At 64.3% G+C, this 15035-nt stretch overlaps 2 protein-coding genes across 4 annotated transcripts; both read left to right on the top strand.

Annotated features, from left to right (window-relative positions):
* Positions 1 to 1813: 1813 nt before the first annotated feature.
* Positions 1814 to 4070, top strand: ASPDH (aspartate dehydrogenase domain containing). Its single transcript, XM_030299392.1, has 7 exons — positions 1814 to 1936; positions 2353 to 2497; positions 2742 to 2826; positions 2916 to 3065; positions 3149 to 3369; positions 3443 to 3597; positions 3984 to 4070. Exons 1-7 carry the CDS (start codon positions 1882 to 1884, stop codon positions 4025 to 4027), a joined length of 855 nt encoding a protein of 284 aa, XP_030155252.1. The 5' UTR covers positions 1814 to 1881; the 3' UTR covers positions 4028 to 4070.
* Positions 4071 to 4440: 370 nt separating this feature from the next.
* Positions 4441 to 8234, top strand: JOSD2 (Josephin domain containing 2). 3 transcript variants are annotated; one of them, XM_030299413.1, is made up of 5 exons: positions 4441 to 4643; positions 5233 to 5395; positions 6907 to 7032; positions 7680 to 7874; positions 7978 to 8234. In XM_030299413.1, the coding sequence occupies exons 2-5, from the start codon at positions 5250 to 5252 to the stop codon at positions 8075 to 8077; spliced, it is 567 nt and encodes a 188-aa protein (XP_030155273.1). In that variant the 5' UTR covers positions 4441 to 4643; positions 5233 to 5249; the 3' UTR covers positions 8078 to 8234. The 3 variants fall into 3 exon arrangements, with proteins under 3 accessions (XP_030155273.1, XP_030155272.1, XP_030155271.1); XM_030299412.1 differs by having other exon boundaries at positions 4441 to 4685; positions 5236 to 5395; XM_030299411.1 differs by having other exon boundaries at positions 4442 to 4643; positions 5236 to 5395.
* Positions 8235 to 15035: the final 6801 nt, after the last annotated feature.

Genomic DNA, 15035 nt, shown 5'->3' with positions numbered 1-15035 from the left:
TCTTGCCTCTTCCAGCTCCGCGACACCCCACGTCCCCCACGTCTCCACATGGCCTTCCTTCCGCGCACACTCCGTCTCTCTGTCCGGATTTCCCCTGTTTTATAGGGACGCTGGTCCTACAGGATCAGGGCCCAGCACGACCTCGTCTTCGCGGCATCATCCCAGAGACCCTGTTTCCAAATAAGGTCACGTGCACAGGTCCTGGGGGTCAGGACTTCAACAGATGCTTTTTAGAGGACGCGACTCGACCCGCCACAGAGCCAAACCCAGAGCGTCGGTCCCCTCTGCCGACCCACAAGGCACTGGGGGGAGAAAGCGAGTCAGGCTGAAGGGGGGGAAGGAGTGATGTGCTCCCGCCGTAGCTGGGCCTGCGGGCCGAAGCCTCGCCTCTGTCCTGCTCACGCCGACGCAGGAGGGGGGGACGGGTCGGCCCGGGAGTGGGAGGGGGCCGCGCTGTAACTCAGAAGGGCGGGGGCTCACCCAGAGCCCTGGGAGGGACAGGAGCCAGCAGGTGGGTGCCAGCCGGGTCCACCGGGACAGTGGGCAGATGCCGTTTAGTGCTGTCTAGCCGGGCCCGGGCCACCGGACGCAGAGGGTCCACGGCGTCCCATCTCTCCCCCACCTGGGGCTCCAAAAGCAAATGCCTCCCTTAGGGACCTGACAGCCGCCTGCCTCTGGGGTCTCCGGCCCTGTCTGTCTGCGTCTGTCTGCCCCTGCCTGTCGACCCGGGACTCTGAGCCCGGCTCCCCCGTCGCTCCTTTCATGCTCTCTCTCCCGTCCTCGTTCGGTGCGATCCTGGTTGCCATGGCAACACTGCGGCGGGTACCAGGTGGCGGCTGGGGGCGGGGAGCCGCGCTGCCGCAGCCTCCGCCATCTCCAGTGCCAGGCACCTGCAGGGTGCGGTGGCCGGGCCTCACTTGGGGGGGACCTGGGGGTCTCCCCAGGCCTCACGGGCTTCTCCTTGGTCACTGGGAGTCGGGGGAGGGGAGGACCGGGTGTGGGAGTGAGAATACAAGATGGGGGGGGGGTGGGGGCTGATGGCATCGTGGCTGGAAGAAGGGTGCGTGAAAGGTGAGAAGTCAAGGTGAACTGAGGGCCGAGCAGACTGGGACAGGGCTGGTGGTGGAAGCTGGGAGGAGCCGGGCTCCGGCTCCTGCTGCCTGCGGGGAGATGGGGCGCGGGGACCAGGCCCGGCCTCCCTGGGAACTTGGGACGGGCAGATGTGGGCCTGGCCCAGCCGGGGACGGAATGGCCACCAGCCCAGAGAAGATGGGGCGGGGCTGGAGGTCCAGGGAGAGGCCCTGAGACAGCGACAGGAGGGAAGGAGAGGGTCAGGGACAGAGAACCAAGGGAGGAAAACATGGAGGGAGGTAGACAAGAAACACGGGCGCGAGGCACGGGGCTGGGCGGGGGCGCGGCAGGGCCAAGGACAGGGCCGGAAACGCAGGAGCAAGGGACGGAGAGCCCAGAGTCCCCAACACCGTCTCCTCTCCCTCACTCCCAACCCTCTCTGCCCCCACCCCAGGCAGGATGCGGTTTCCATGACAACCTGGCCGGGCAGAAAGGGGGGCTGGGGACTGCAGAGGAAATTTTCCACATCAGCAGAGAGGGAGGAGGTAGAATGCAGGAAGGAAGGGGCTGGGCAAGGTGAGGGCCCCCCGGGGCCCCGGAACCCCAAGTCCTCGCGCCCACTGCCCCGGGATTCTCACCCACCCCCACCTGGCGAACCTGCACCCTCTCCGCCAGCCGCCACCGGGCCACTGTGGGGAGAGGGGAAGGTTCTGGAGAGGATCAAGGGTCCAATGTCCAAAGATCAGCCACTGCCCAGGCCTGGAGGGGACGGGGGGCGGTGAGCAGCTGCCAGAGCTCAGATTCAGGGTCATGGCTTCTGACAGGGTCCCGAGGAGAGTCGGGGTGGTGGGCTACGGCCGCCTTGGTGAGTCACTGACCCTCTGGGCCCCTTCCCGGGCCTCTTTCTGAAGCCCCCAAAACCCCGTGCCCTCCACAAACACACCTTCGTCCGTGTCTTTGTGCCCCGGCTCTGCCTGTGTCTGTCTAAGTATCTTCCACTCCCCCGACCCCACGGGGCCCCCTCCCCTCTCTCGGCGTCCGCCCCACCTGTCCCGCCTTCCGGCTTCTCTGTCCTCCACCCAAGTTTTTGTGTGCCCCCCGCCCGCCCCCTGCGTCCATGTACCCCCTCTCTCATTTCTGGCATTCGCTCCCTGGGTCTCTCTCTCTCCCTCCCTCCTGTCCTTGTCCTTGTCCCCCTCCCTCTGGGTCTCTGTCCCCTCTCTCTGTCCCCCTCCCTCTGGGTCCCAGTCCCCTCTCTCTGGTCTCCCTCCCTCTCCCCAGGACAGTCCCTTGTTTCTCACCTGCTGACTCAGGGACCAGAACTGGGCCTCGAACTTGTTTTTGTCTGGAATCGCGACCCGGGACGAATGGCAGGGAGCGTGCCTCCTTCCCTGCAGCTCCAGAACCTCGCTGCCCTCGGGGAGAGGTCAGTGATCTCACCATGAGTGGGGCTCCCTGGAGCTCCTGTCCTGGCCTCCCTTAGGTGCTGTGACCGCAGGCCGGTCTCTCACCCTCTCTGGGCCAAACCAGAAGCGGGACAAGCCTGTCCATTCTGCTTCCCCTCTCAGGCCAGGGTGAAGAGGGACAGGCCTCCAGAGACTCTGAGGGAATCTGAGGAGGAGAGGTCCGACACCTCTCCAAGACCCTCCCCCATCTCTCCCTTCTCCCAGGCACCCCGACCTTGTAGTGGAAGTGGCCCATCCCCAAATAATCCAGGAATCTGGGGCACAAATCCTGCGTCACGCCAATCTCCTGGTGAGCCCTGCCCAGTCTGCCTTGGCCCCACGTCACCCCGAAGTGGCATCCATCCCCTGACCTCAGACCCCCCCCTCCATCCGCCCCAGGTGGGGTCCCCCTCAGCCCTGGCTGATCAGGCCACAGAGCAGCGGCTGCTGGAGGCCTCGCACCGCTGGGACCATGCTGTGTTTGTGGCCCGGGGGGCCCTGTGGGGCACTGAGGACATCACCAGATTGGACGCAGCTGGGGGCCTCCAGGTGAGGGCCCGCTGGGCTCCCCGGCGATCCAGAGGGGGACCTCCAGAGACCCCCGATCCCCTCACCCTGGCTGTCACTTCCAGAGTCTTCGTGTCACCATGGCCACGCACCCCGATGGTTTCCGGCTTGAGGGACCGCTGGCTGCAGTGCGCAGCACTGAGCATCGCACGGTGCTCTATGAAGGTCCCGTCCGCGGGCTCTGCCCCTTCGCCCCCCGCAACTCCAATACCATGGCGGCCGCTGCCCTGGCTGCCCCCAGCCTGGGCTTTGACCGCGTGGTTGGCGTGCTTGTGGCTGACCTCAGGTGAGCTAAGGTGTGGGGGTTGGGGTTCGGGCTGGGGCCGGGCCAGCCCCACTGACCGCCCTGCCTGCCCCAGCCTCGCAGACATGCACGTGGTGGACGTGGAGCTGACTGGCCCCCCGGGCCCCACAGGACGAAGCTTCGCCGTGCACACCCACAGGGAGAACCCCGCAGAGCCAGGCGCGGTCACGGGCTCTGCCACCGTTACCGCGTTCTGGCGCAGCCTCCTGGGTGCGGCCCCCTCCCCAAGCCCTGCCCGCCCCGTGCTCTGCGGAGCTTGGGTCTCCGCCTCTGCCTGGTTCTGCAGATCTGATTCGGTCTCTGCTGACTGATCTTTATTTCTGTGTCTCCACCTTCTAGTCCACGACTTTGAATCCTTATGTATCTATCTCTGTCCAAGCCTCCTTTCTCTGAGTTTGTGTCCCCCTCGCGCTGGGACCCTACCACCTCTCTCGCTGCGTGCCTCTGTTCATCCCCCGGGTCTCTGTCCCCCTTTGGGTCTCAGTCCCTCTCTCTAGATCTTCCTCCACCCCCACCCTGGTCTGTCCCTGCCGCCAGGTGTCTGCCCCTCCTCATCTCTCTGCCCCAGCCTTTTAGTCCCTGTATCTCCCCCGCAGGCTGCTGCCAGCTCCCCTCCAGGCCGGGGATCCATCTCTGCTGAGAAGCCGCCTCCTTCCCTAGTGGACATCTTCGTCTCATTTACGGCCCCCCACTACCAGCCCGCTGCTGCCCTGGCCTCGGTTACCCCGGCCCTTCCTCCTGGCTCAGTAAATATTGGAGGCTCTTCTCCCTACAAGCCCTGATGTCTCCGGTCCCTTGCTGCCGTCCTGTGACGTCACGCGGCGATCTCACACTAGCATTGGCGCCATCACAGGGGAGGAGCACTCGCGGGAGCTACACTCCCGGAAGCTATCGCGAGAGCCTACCCACTACATTTCCCAGAATCCTCTGAGCACCAGGGGGCGCGGCCGTGCGCGAAGGGGCGGGCCTCTGCACCGCATATTTCCGGGATTCACCGCGGGAACGGCATTGCAGCTCCGCGTTCTCGGGGCGGCAGTGGACTTCCGGGCCAAGCTGCCCGGAAGTTGCGTGAGGGGCGAAGGGCCTTCGCGGGGGCCGCCGGAAGCTGTAGTCGGGGCACGCGGGGGCCGCCGGGAGCTGTGTGTGTCGCGGCCGCCCGGTCAGCGTCGTGCTGCCCGCCCCGCACTCGGAACCCACAGCCGCCGCCCAGGGGGATGCGGGAGCCCCTGGTTTCGGGGAGCAGAGAGGCAGGCGGGGTGAGGGGCGTTGCCAGGCAACGGGCGAGCGCCGTGGTTGGGGTACGGGTCGGGGAAAGGGCTCTGTTCCTTGGTGTCCGGGGAGGGGGCCCTGTTGCCGAGTGATGGGAGAAGAGAACCCCGTTGTTTGATAGGGGAGGGGAGTCTTCTGTTGCTAGGCGACTGGAAGAGACCCTGTTACCTAGAAACAGGGGAGGAGGATTTCTCCATTGCTAAGTAACCAGAGAAGAGACTTGTTACCTAGTGGGGCGGGGGTCCTCTGTTGCTACGTAACCAGAGAGGGCGCCTGTTACCTAGGGACAGGGGAGGGAGGTTGCTAGGTGACCACCGGAGGGACCCTTTCTCTTAGGGATGTGGGGGGGGGGGGCGGTCCTCTGTTGCTAGGTGAGTAGGACAGCCTTTTTCCTAGTAATGGGGGATGGAGGTACCCTGTTGTCAGGAGAGCACCTGGGGAGCAGGGTCAGGGGCCTCGTGTCCCCTCAGGCTGCCCTAAGACCCCAGCTCAGTGGCAGTGCCCCCCAGGGCCCGCTGGCAGGTTGGGCCTCCAGATCCCAAGCCCCTGAGTACCTTCTGCCCCCCCACCCCCAAGCAGGAGCTGAGGACGGTATGTCCCAGGCCCCAGGAGCACAGCCGAGCCGGCCCTCCGTTTATCACGAGCGGCAACGCCTGGAGCTGTGTGCCGTCCACGCCCTCAACAACGTTCTGCAGCAGCAGCTCTTTAGCCAGGAGGCTGCCGACGAGATCTGCAAGAGGTGACCATCACCCGCCCTAACCCCTGGAGACACAGGGCTGACGGGCAGAGCGACCCACCCGGGTCTCGGGGCACGGCTAGGACAGAGCCCCCGGGGCTTTCTGCTGCCCCAGCACCCACCTGGGGAACCCCGGGACTGAGAGATGGAGAGGTTGCCTCTCACACCCGTCCTTGGCCATGGCCCCGGCCCCAGCCCCAGCCCAGGCCTCCCCTTCCCTTATCTGGACCCTCATCCCCTCCAGCCTCTTAGCTTCTGGTTTTTCTCTGCCAGTCCGCGCCACACACGGCCCCAGTGCTGACCCTGCCCTCCCTCACAGCCCTCATGTGGCTCCCCAGCAGCCCTGGGAGAAGTCCCAAGTCATGCAGCCTAATAGCCAAGGCCCTGCATGCTCTGGGCCCCACCTTCCTCTGCCGTGTCCCATCTCACTGTACCCCCCCAAACCAGACGCCTCCCCAGTCCCCGAAGGAGCCCTACTACGATGCCTCCGGGCTATGCCTTCTTTCTGGCACAGCTTCCTTCTCTCAGCAGCCCGGAATGTTCCTCCTCACCATGCAAGATGTCAAACATCGCTTCTTTAGTATCGCTCTGCCTTGTCTCCTCTCTGTCCCCGCAGCCCCCACCCTGGCTCAAACCCATCATCTCCCAGATCCTCCCTCCTGCCAGTAACGCACACGATGCTACACCCAGAGATGACCCTGTCTTCCCCACTCTTCCAGCCCTCCCGTGGAACCCCAGTATCCGCAGGCAGAGTCCCAGCCCCTCAAACTGAATATCGCAGAATTTATTCATCTCTGTCATTCACGACAGGGATCCATCAACTCTTTCACACCAAGGCCATGCTGGAGACCCAGAGATGAGTCCAGTGTGAGCCCTGCCCTGAGGGAGGCCAGGGAAACAGATGCACAGGAAAATAATACACAGACTTTTCCTCTCGCCCCTCCCCCTGCCCTGCCCACCAAGGGCCCAGAGAAAGAACAAAGGTGCCACTGTTTGGAGAAGGCAGGACCCAGAGAGCCAAGTGGTGGCGGGGTGGGCCCCCTGAGCTGGGGGACAGCAGGAGGAAAGACTGAGAGGGGAGCACAGGAGATATGGTTGGGGACAGGTGGCCGGGAGGGGGTGGGGCGGGACTGAGGCTAGGAGGCCAGCTGAGGGACTAGGACTTTATCCTGGGGTGACAAGGCACCAGGGAGGGCAGGGAACAGGGGAGCGGTGGGGTCAGTGTCAGGTGTGGAAAGAGCCCCTGGGATCGGAGGGGAGCCTGGAGGCTGAATGAGGATCCAGGTGGAGGAGGACGAGACCTGAGGGGGGGGTGGGGAGAATGTGGTTACGGGACGGGGCAGAGAGAGTCAGGGACAGGAGGAATCAGGCTTGGGGCTGATGAGCCACGCGGCTGCGGAAAGGGAAGAGTCCAAAGGCTGGGTGACTCAAGGGCCCCGGGACTCTCCTGCGTTGTGGGGAGGATGAGACCTTTGCAGGGGCCCCGTCTCAGGCTCTGACCCTCCCCCGCCCAGGTTGGCCCCAGACTCCCGGCTGAATCCCCATCGAAGCCTCCTGGGCACCGGCAACTATGACGTCAACGTGATCATGGCCGCCCTGCAGGGGCTGGGCCTGGCCACCGTGTGGTGGGACCGAAGGAGGTGGGACCCCAAGCGCTTCGTCATGTGTGCTGAGCCTGGCACATGGGTGCGGTGGGACAGCAGGAGGGGAACCGGTGGGCAGGAGGGAAGAAAGAAGGGGCAGACGGGGGGAAGGTCGGCACGGGTGGGTGCTGGATGGAGGGCAGGCCAGGCCGACGGGTTGGGAGATGGTCATCCGGTGACCGAGTGGATGGTAAAAGGGTAGTTGGACGTGTTGAGTAGGTGGTGGGTGGGGGGGGGGGGGGATGGGCAGAGGAGTGGTTGAGTGAATAAAGGATAGCAAATAGGTGGTTGAGTAGTTAATTGGATGGATGGACGGGTTCCGAGTGGATGCGGACTCGGGAGGACGGTGAGTAAGCCGAGTTGGTGGCTGGCTGGTCGGTTGCGTCATTAGGCGGATGATGTTCGGGTGGACAGTTCACGGGCAGCTGGGTGCGGGGGTGGTTGTTAGACGGCTGGGAGTTTGGGTGCCTGGGCGGTGGGCGAGTGGGAGGAGACGAAGGGGGCGCCGAGGAGAGTCCTTGGGCAGGCTCGGGGGGCCACTGCTGCCGCGCCAGCCTGGGTCCCGTGAGCTCAGTAACGTTGGGCCGGCAGGCGCTCGCTGAGCACTGGACCCAGACGGTGGCGTCCCCACCCCTCCCGCACAGGCCCCTGTCCCAGCTGGCCCTGCCCCAAGTGCTGGGACTGATCCTGAACCTGCCCTCACCCATGTCTCTGGGGCTGCTGTCCCTGCCGCTCCGCCGGCGGCACTGGGTGGCCCTCCGCCAGGTGGACGGCGTCTACTACAACCTGGACTCCAAGCTGCGGGCGCCTGAGGCCCTGGGGGACGAGGACGGCGTCAGGTGAGGGGGAGGCGACTCGGGCTGGGGCTCGGCGACCGACTCCCCCACCCCAGGAGGCAGCGCGCGGGCCCCCGGGCCTCAGTCTCCTCGCTTCTCTGCCCAGGGCCTTCCTGGCGGGGGCGCTGGCTCAGGGCCTGTGCGAGGTGCTGCTGGTGGTGACCAAGGACGTGGAGGAAAAGGGCTGCTGGCTGCGGACAGACTGACCCCGCGGAGGAGAGGACCAGGCCGCCGTCCGTGCGGTCCCCGTGCATCCACGTCTGGCTCCCGAACGCCAGGGAAGGACCCCGCGGAGGCCCAGCCCCTTTTCCGCACCCCCTGCTCCCCAATGCCGCTGCTGCCTCAATAAATCTGCTGATTTGCTCCCGGCCTGGCCCGCATCCGCCTGGGGGGCCCCTCGCCTCCGGTTACTCCCGTTTACCAGAGAGGCCGTTAGCCAGGCGGGCGCTGCCGGGAGCCCGGAGCCCGGAGCCCAGGCGCCGACTCTCCACCACTTCCCGGCTTCGCCAGCTCGTAGGAGTTGCCCACCTCCCTGGGCCTCAGTTTCCTCGTCTGTAGCACAGCAGAAAACAGCACAAAGACCCATCCTTGTGAGCTGGTGGGAGAGACCGGGAACAATGTAGAATGTTCAGTGGGGCGCCTGGGTGGCTCAGTCAGTTGAGCCTCCGACTCTTGATTTTCGGGCCCAGGTCCTGATCTCATGGTCATGGGATCGAGCCCTGCGTCAGCTGCCACACTCAGCGTGGAGCCTGTTTGGGATTCTCTCTCTTCCCTCTCTCTGCCCCTCCCCAGCTCGCTCACTCTCTCTCAAAACAAACATTTCTAGAATGCTCGATGGGATAAGTGCTGAGGAGACAACAAGTTTCTTGATTCTCAATTCTCCCCCATCAATTGCTCCAAAAGATGACCCCCGGAATTGCCAATATGCTCCGGTAGGTGACAAAGGGCTGCAAAGGTCGCTAATCCACTGACCTGACGCAGGGAAATTATCCTGCATTATCCCGGTGCCCGAGGCAATTGTGAGGGTCCTTACAGGTGGAGGAGGAGGCAGGAAATTCAGAAAGAAGGCAGCAGGCAGCCTCGAAGACCAGAAGGGGCCACGGCCCGGAAGCGGAGCCACCTCTAGGGGCCGGAACCGGCAAGGAAATGGATTCTTCCCGGGCCCGGGGGGAACAGCCCTGCCCGGGACTCCAGCCCAGGGAGGCTCACCGGACTTCCGGCCGCAAGCAAAAAGAGTAAATGTGTGTTGTTGAAGGCACTGGCTTTGTTCGAGCAGCCGCGGGAACCAGTACACTGGTTAGGATCCTTCTAGCACCGAGGGCCTCTCCGAGAAGGAGGGAGCTGTGGGGAGGTGGGGGGGGGGGGAGGCATTCCAGGCTGAAGGAGCAGCGAGCGCAAAGGCCCTGAGGAGGCTGGTGTGACTGGAGCAGCGACGCTGGGCAGGGAGGTGACGGGGAAGATGGTCGGTCCCTCGTGGATTTGAGCAGGAGGACAGGCACCAGTGAGGTGTCTTCTCTCCACATTCTCACCTGAGCAGGACCCCCCTCCTGTTCTGGGTCTTTTCCCCGGGGGCCTGCCGTCCCCCATCCCCCCATCCCTCGCTGCCCCTGCCGCTTCCCTGTCCTTGTCCTGTCAGCCATTCACACGGCTCCCTGGCCCTGCTTCTGGGTCTGGCCTGTGCTGCTGAAGCCAGGCGCTTGCTCTCAGGCTGGGGGGAAGACATGAGAGGACAGGAAGCACCCCGCCCCCCGCCGTCCCAGTTGGGGGAGGGGGGGTGTTTTAAGGGGGACCTTCAGGGGCCAGGGGAAGATGAGGGAACCTGGGGTTGCTGGCTCCAGAGGGCCAGTGGGAGGGAAGGGGGCCATTCCAGAACCTGAAAGAACTCTCAATGAAACCTGGAATCCGAGGAGGGCAGTTGTTACTGACAGGTGATGAGGGTGGGTCCCCGCCAGGCCACAAGGGGTCGCCTAGGGCTGGACTCGGTCCAGGACAGTGGGGGGGGGGGGGGGGGGGGGGGGCACAGGTCAGTCCTGGGCTCAGAAAGCCCCCTTGGGGATGGTGTGGGGACAGCCTGGCGGCCAGGAGGCCTGGGAGAAGGCTGAGGGTCCAGCTGGGAGAGGACAGAGGCCTGAGTCCAGACCCTGGGGAGGGGAAGAGGGACACAGTCCGGCGACTCTGGGGGCAAAAGGGAGGAATGAGGGCCAGACCCCTGGGACCCTGGGACAGTGGAGGGCCACCCCCAACAGACGAGGAGAGGTTTGAGGTCTGGGGGACAGGCTGAGCTCAGTGGGATATAAGGGATGTGACAGACCAGGTGACATCGGGGGAGGGAGACCCGGGTCAGGGGCTCAGGAGATGGCTTCGGGGGTCTGTCCCGGGAGGCGTGAGTGTGTGTGAGCCCAGGGAGGGAAGCAGGTAGAGCGGGGCCTGGGCAAAGGTGGGGTCCTCTTTTAGGGGTGGGCAGAAATGGGGGACCCAGAGGCACAGGGAGGCCATGGGCAGGGAGACGCAGGGTGTGTGTCCCTGACCAGGCCTCAGGCTGGGTCCACCCGGACGGACAGCAAGTTCTTCCAAGGACACAAGCTAAGCCCTGACACCCGAAAGAAGGCGGGGTGCAGACACAGCGGGACGCCCTCATAAAGCCAGCCTGACACGTGGGACTTGGGCTTGGCGCCTCTGGTTCCCAAGACTCCCAGAGGTCAAAGGGCAACTTGTAAAGTGAAGAGTCAAACAGCACATGAGAGAGAACCGGCTGGGGTCCTGGGTCACCCCACCTTCGGGGGCGGCGCCCACACCACCCTGCCCCCTCTGTGCCTCCTCAGCTTGCTCGCTGTCCCACACCCGGGTCTCGACTCCTCCCTCCCTCCCTCGGTGTCCCTCTCTTGGTCTCTCTTTCTGGATGTTTCTGTGTCTCTATCAGCCTTCATCTCCCTGCGCCATCTCAGGCCCCCTCCTGCCCTCTGTGCCTGTCGCCTGTCCCCTGCCGGTCCCAGACAGCCTGGCGGGACTCCCTGAGTGTTTCTATTCTGGGGCCTGAGTGACCTCCCCAGGTGCCTTCTCCGCTGTGGCCTAATATGGTCCGAGTGAGGAGCCGCAGCACCGGGTGGGACCTGGGGAGGGGCGGGGGTCGGGCGCTCCCTCCCCTCCCCTCACCTCCCCTCCCCGCCTGCTCTCAGCCCCCCTCCCGGGCCTGCGCACCGATTCAGTGCTTCCTGTCTGCCCCTCACCACGCAGCATGCGCCCTGCACCCTCACTAGCCCTCACCTTCGAGGCCGCCACTTCTCCCGGGAACAAGGCCTGGCTCAGGCTGTCCCTTGCCCCGGGGCGCCCGGCCAGGCGGGTCCCAGAGCTCCCGGTGGTGAGGGGCTCCCCGGAGTCCTAGGCCGCCCGTTGGGGGCGCACCACGCAGACCCGCGGGGGCCTCTCCGCCCCGCCTCGTTCCGGGAAGGGGGGGCCGCAGTCACGCGGCAGGTGCAGGGTGGGGTGACAGCTGTCCCGCGCCCCCCGGTGCTGACAGCTGAGGCCCGATTTAGCTCTGGGAGCCCCGGGCTGACCAGATAAGGCGGTGGCGGGGAGTGGTCCCGCCCCCAGGGCGCCGCTTAAATTGCCCAGATGGGCCTGGGGGACGGCCGCCGCTGACGCCAGGTGAGGGACCACGCGCCTTCCTCGACTTCCCCGCGGCCTGCCCAGCGGCTGGGCCCTCTCTCTCTCTCTCTCTCTCTCTGTCCCCGTCTCCCTCCCTCTCTCCCCGCTTCCCTCCGTCTGTCGGTCCGTCTCTCTCCTCCTCTTCCCCCTGCCCCGCTCCTTCCTTCCTTCTCCCTCCGTCTTCGGTTCCTTCCCAGCTCTGTCCTTCTCACTCTCCGTGGCTCCCCCTCCCCTTCCTAAATCTTGGCCCCTCGTCCCTGTCGCTCTTCTCCCTCATCTTCGCTTCTGTGTCTCTCTCTTCCTCGTCTTTTCCTCTCCCTCCCCGCCTCTCCCCATCTGACTCTTCCTCCCACCGACGTCTCCCCTTGGCCCGTCTCTCCGTCCCTCCCCCACGTCCCTGGGCCTCAGTCTCTCGTTCTCTGTCTCTCTCCACCTCTCCCCTCCGTCTCCGTCTCCCGACCCTGTCGTCTCCTGCCCCCTCCCCCCTCCAGCTCCCCGTCGGAGGCCGCCAGGCCCTCTGCTGCGGTTTCTGCTCAATAAAGCCGTTCTGTCCTCACTCTCTCGCTCCCCTGGCCTCCTCCTTTCCTTCCTCACTCCTCCGACCCGATCCCGGCGGGCCTCCTCCCTCCCAGAGACAGCAAGAAACTGAGGCTGAGAGACCGACCGAGAGGCTGGGGAGAGAGATAGAAAGACGATGCAGAGGGACACCTCCCGGAGTCAGTGAAACAGAGACCAAAACAGGGGGCCAGAGACTCAGAGGTGGGACAGACTGTGGGACGGCAGAGACGCCCAGAGACACACACAGTGAGGCGGGGAGACGCGGAGACACAGAGGGACTCAGAGACCCGGAAACGGAGACCGGGCAGCGCCCCGCCCCCCTGACACAGCTGAGCCCCCCACCCCCACCCCCAGGCCCCGTCAGGCCGCGGACAATGCGCCCTTGTCCCCGACCCCGCTCCAGTCGGGCAGCTGGACGGTGGGCTGGGTCCCAGGGGAGGGGCCTCCGCCCTCAGACTCCCCCTTCTCCCCCATCCTCCTCCCTCTGGCCTCCCAGCCTGCTTTCTGCTTTGCCAGGCAAGGGGACAAGCGTTTCCAGGGCACGAGCCGTAAGGACGTGAGCCGCCTCCTGGCCTCCCCCGCACCCTCCTGTCCCCTTCCCCTGGACCCTCCGCCTGTTCTTCCGGAGCGTCCAGCGTCCGGCTCCCCTTCCCGGAGGAAACGGGCATTTTTAAATCCCTCGTGTTTGTCAGGCAGGTTCCACACACCGCCTCTCACCTGATACTCTTGGCTCCGCGGTCCCTTCCGCCCGCCCCATTCCCTGCGCTTCTTCCCCATCCGTCTGAAAATGCGCATTTGTGGGGCACCTACTGTGTGCTGGGAAATCTACAAACTCTGTCTCCTCTCTCAACTACACTTTTCTCCTCCCCCGATTCCTTTCTTCCCTCTCCTTTCTGACCTTCGGCTCCCTCCCTCCCGGGGGAGGGAATGGACACATATTGAGCACTTACTGTGTGCTGGGTAGTTTACGCATCTTCCCTCCCTTCCCCCCGTCTCTCCTCTGTCCCCTCCGCATCCTTCTGGGCTCTCTGCTCTCTTCCAAGGCGAAGAACACACATCCACCGAGCACCTATGGCATGCCAAACACTCGCCTGTGCTTCCTCCGCTGTCCTCTCACCCCGCTATTTCACTGACCTGTGGTTTCTGCTGCTTTCTGCTCCCTGCCAGAGAAGGGATGGGCACTTACTGAGCACCTATTGTATGCCAGACAATCTCCGTACACTCTCCTCCCCCCTCAGTTCTCCCTGTTCCTTCATTTCTGGCTTCTCCTTCTTTCTGCTCCGTCAGCTCTTCCTTGGGGAAGACGACAAGCAACTAGGGAGCACCAACTGTATGCCAGGCAATTAACATTCCGTCTCATCTCCTCTTGCCTCTTTTTCCCTGTCCCTCTCGCTCTGCCAGGCTTCTCCCTTCCCTGGGCCCTCTTTTGGGAAAGAGAAGGAGCATTTACTGAGCACCTCCTGTGTGCCCCATGGTTTGCCTGCACTACCTCCGCCTGTGCCTCCTCTCCTCCGCCGCTTCTTGAGGTCCCTTCCTTCCTTCCTTCCGGTCCGCCACGCTCGCGGCCTCCTCTGCCCTCGACCTCAGCCAACCTTCCTTTCCCTTCGCCCGTGCCTGCGCCTTCCTTTCCCTCTTGTTCTCTCTCTGCCCCCAGGAAGACAAGGTGCGTTTACTGAGTGCCTCCTGGGTACCCACAGCCTAACCTACACACTCGCTTCTCCTGGGCTCCTCCTCTGCTCTGTCCGCTCTCTCCCGGGGAAGGAGATAGGCATGAATTAAGCACCTGCTGTGTGCCGCTCGCTCCTACGCATACACTGCCATGGCTTGCTTCACTGCCTCTGTTCTTCCTTCTCTCTGCTTCCTGCCCTCCTCCTGGCTGCTTGTGTGCTCATTACCAAGGAGGGCAATGGGCAGTTATTAAGTACCTACTGTGTGCCCGCTGTTCTACATACACCGTCTCCTTCCCTCACAACTTCTCCTGTTTATTCTCTGCTGGAGCCTACGCCTCCCTGTCTTCTTTCTCCTGGGAAGAGAACTTTCACCTAATAAGCACCTACAGTTGCCACCAATGACTCTCTCTCTCCTTAGGCTGTCTTTCCCCCCGTTTTTCTGCTACGGTGGTCTCTTCCCCTTCTTTCTGACTTGTTTCCTCTCTCCTGGAGACGGGAATGGGCATTTCGAGCACCTACTGTGTGCCAGGCTCTTTACAAGCACAGCCTCCCCTGCTCACCGCCTCCTTCCCCCTTCCCCTTCCCCTTCCCCTCTGCTGCCTCTTCGCTTCCTTCCTGCTCTCGGTGCTGGTGCTGCCGGCGACGGGACAGGGAAGGGGCACTGATGGAGCACCAGCTGTGTGCCGGGTCATTCACACACTCTGAGCCGGCTCCTTCCACCTCCTGTCCGGCCCTTCGCCTCCCTGGCTTCCTTTCTCTTGTTCTTCCTTCTCAGCAGCGGGAGCTCGGCATCTCCAGGCAGAAGGGATCTCGGGGCCCTGGGTGGGGGGGGGGGGGGGTCTGTCACCACCACAGCAGAAGCGCAGGCCCTCGGGCCCCTCGCAGCCACGGTGACGGCAAATCCGGGCTCCAGTTTGAGTCCTTCATTAGAGAAAAGAGCGCGTGTGGGTGACGGCCACTCTCTGGTGTCGGGGAGCGACGAGGGGACTGAATGAAGGCTGAGAGAGACGGCAAGAGAGAAAGCGCTAGAAGGGAACCAGGGAGGCAGCGGGTGCCCACGGCAGGAGGCGCCTTCCGACCTCCCCCCTCCCTCCCCCCGGCCCAGGGCCACACCGAAAAATATCGGAAGGGGAAGGGGCCTTCCTCCCTCCCTCTCCCCCCCTGCTCGCTCCAGCGTCCGCCCCACCCCCGCCCTCCAGTCCGCCTCGGTCTGACCCCTGAGCGGCTGCCACGCGTCTCTCGCACCCCCTCGCTCACTCTCTCAGACCCTCTCTGTGACTTTCGCTCTCAG

This window comes from Lynx canadensis, chromosome E2, assembly GCF_007474595.2.
Source record: "Lynx canadensis isolate LIC74 chromosome E2, mLynCan4.pri.v2, whole genome shotgun sequence".
NCBI lineage: Eukaryota > Metazoa > Chordata > Mammalia > Carnivora > Felidae > Lynx > Lynx canadensis.
The sequence above is the reverse complement of the archived record's forward strand: the minus strand, read 5'-3'. Positions and strand labels throughout refer to the sequence as shown.

Excerpts from the sequence above, each read along its gene's own strand:
- ASPDH (XM_030299392.1), top strand. The coding sequence starts at position 1,882 with ATGGCTTCTGACAGGGTCCCGAGGAGAGTCGGGGTGGTGGGCTACGGC. Across the intron at positions 2,827-2,915 it reads TGCGTCACGCCAATCTCCTG|GTGGGGTCCCCCTCAGCCCT; the intron begins GTGAGCCCTGCC and ends CATCCGCCCCAG. Across the intron at positions 3,598-3,983 it reads GTTCTGGCGCAGCCTCCTGG|GCTGCTGCCAGCTCCCCTCC; the intron begins GTGCGGCCCCCT and ends TCTCCCCCGCAG.
- JOSD2 (XM_030299413.1), top strand. The coding sequence starts at position 5,250 with ATGTCCCAGGCCCCAGGAGCACAGCCGAGCCGGCCCTCCGTTTATCAC. Across the intron at positions 5,396-6,906 it reads GCCGACGAGATCTGCAAGAG|GTTGGCCCCAGACTCCCGGC; the intron begins GTGACCATCACC and ends TCCCCCGCCCAG. Across the intron at positions 7,033-7,679 it reads GTGTGGTGGGACCGAAGGAG|GCCCCTGTCCCAGCTGGCCC; the intron begins GTGGGACCCCAA and ends CCTCCCGCACAG.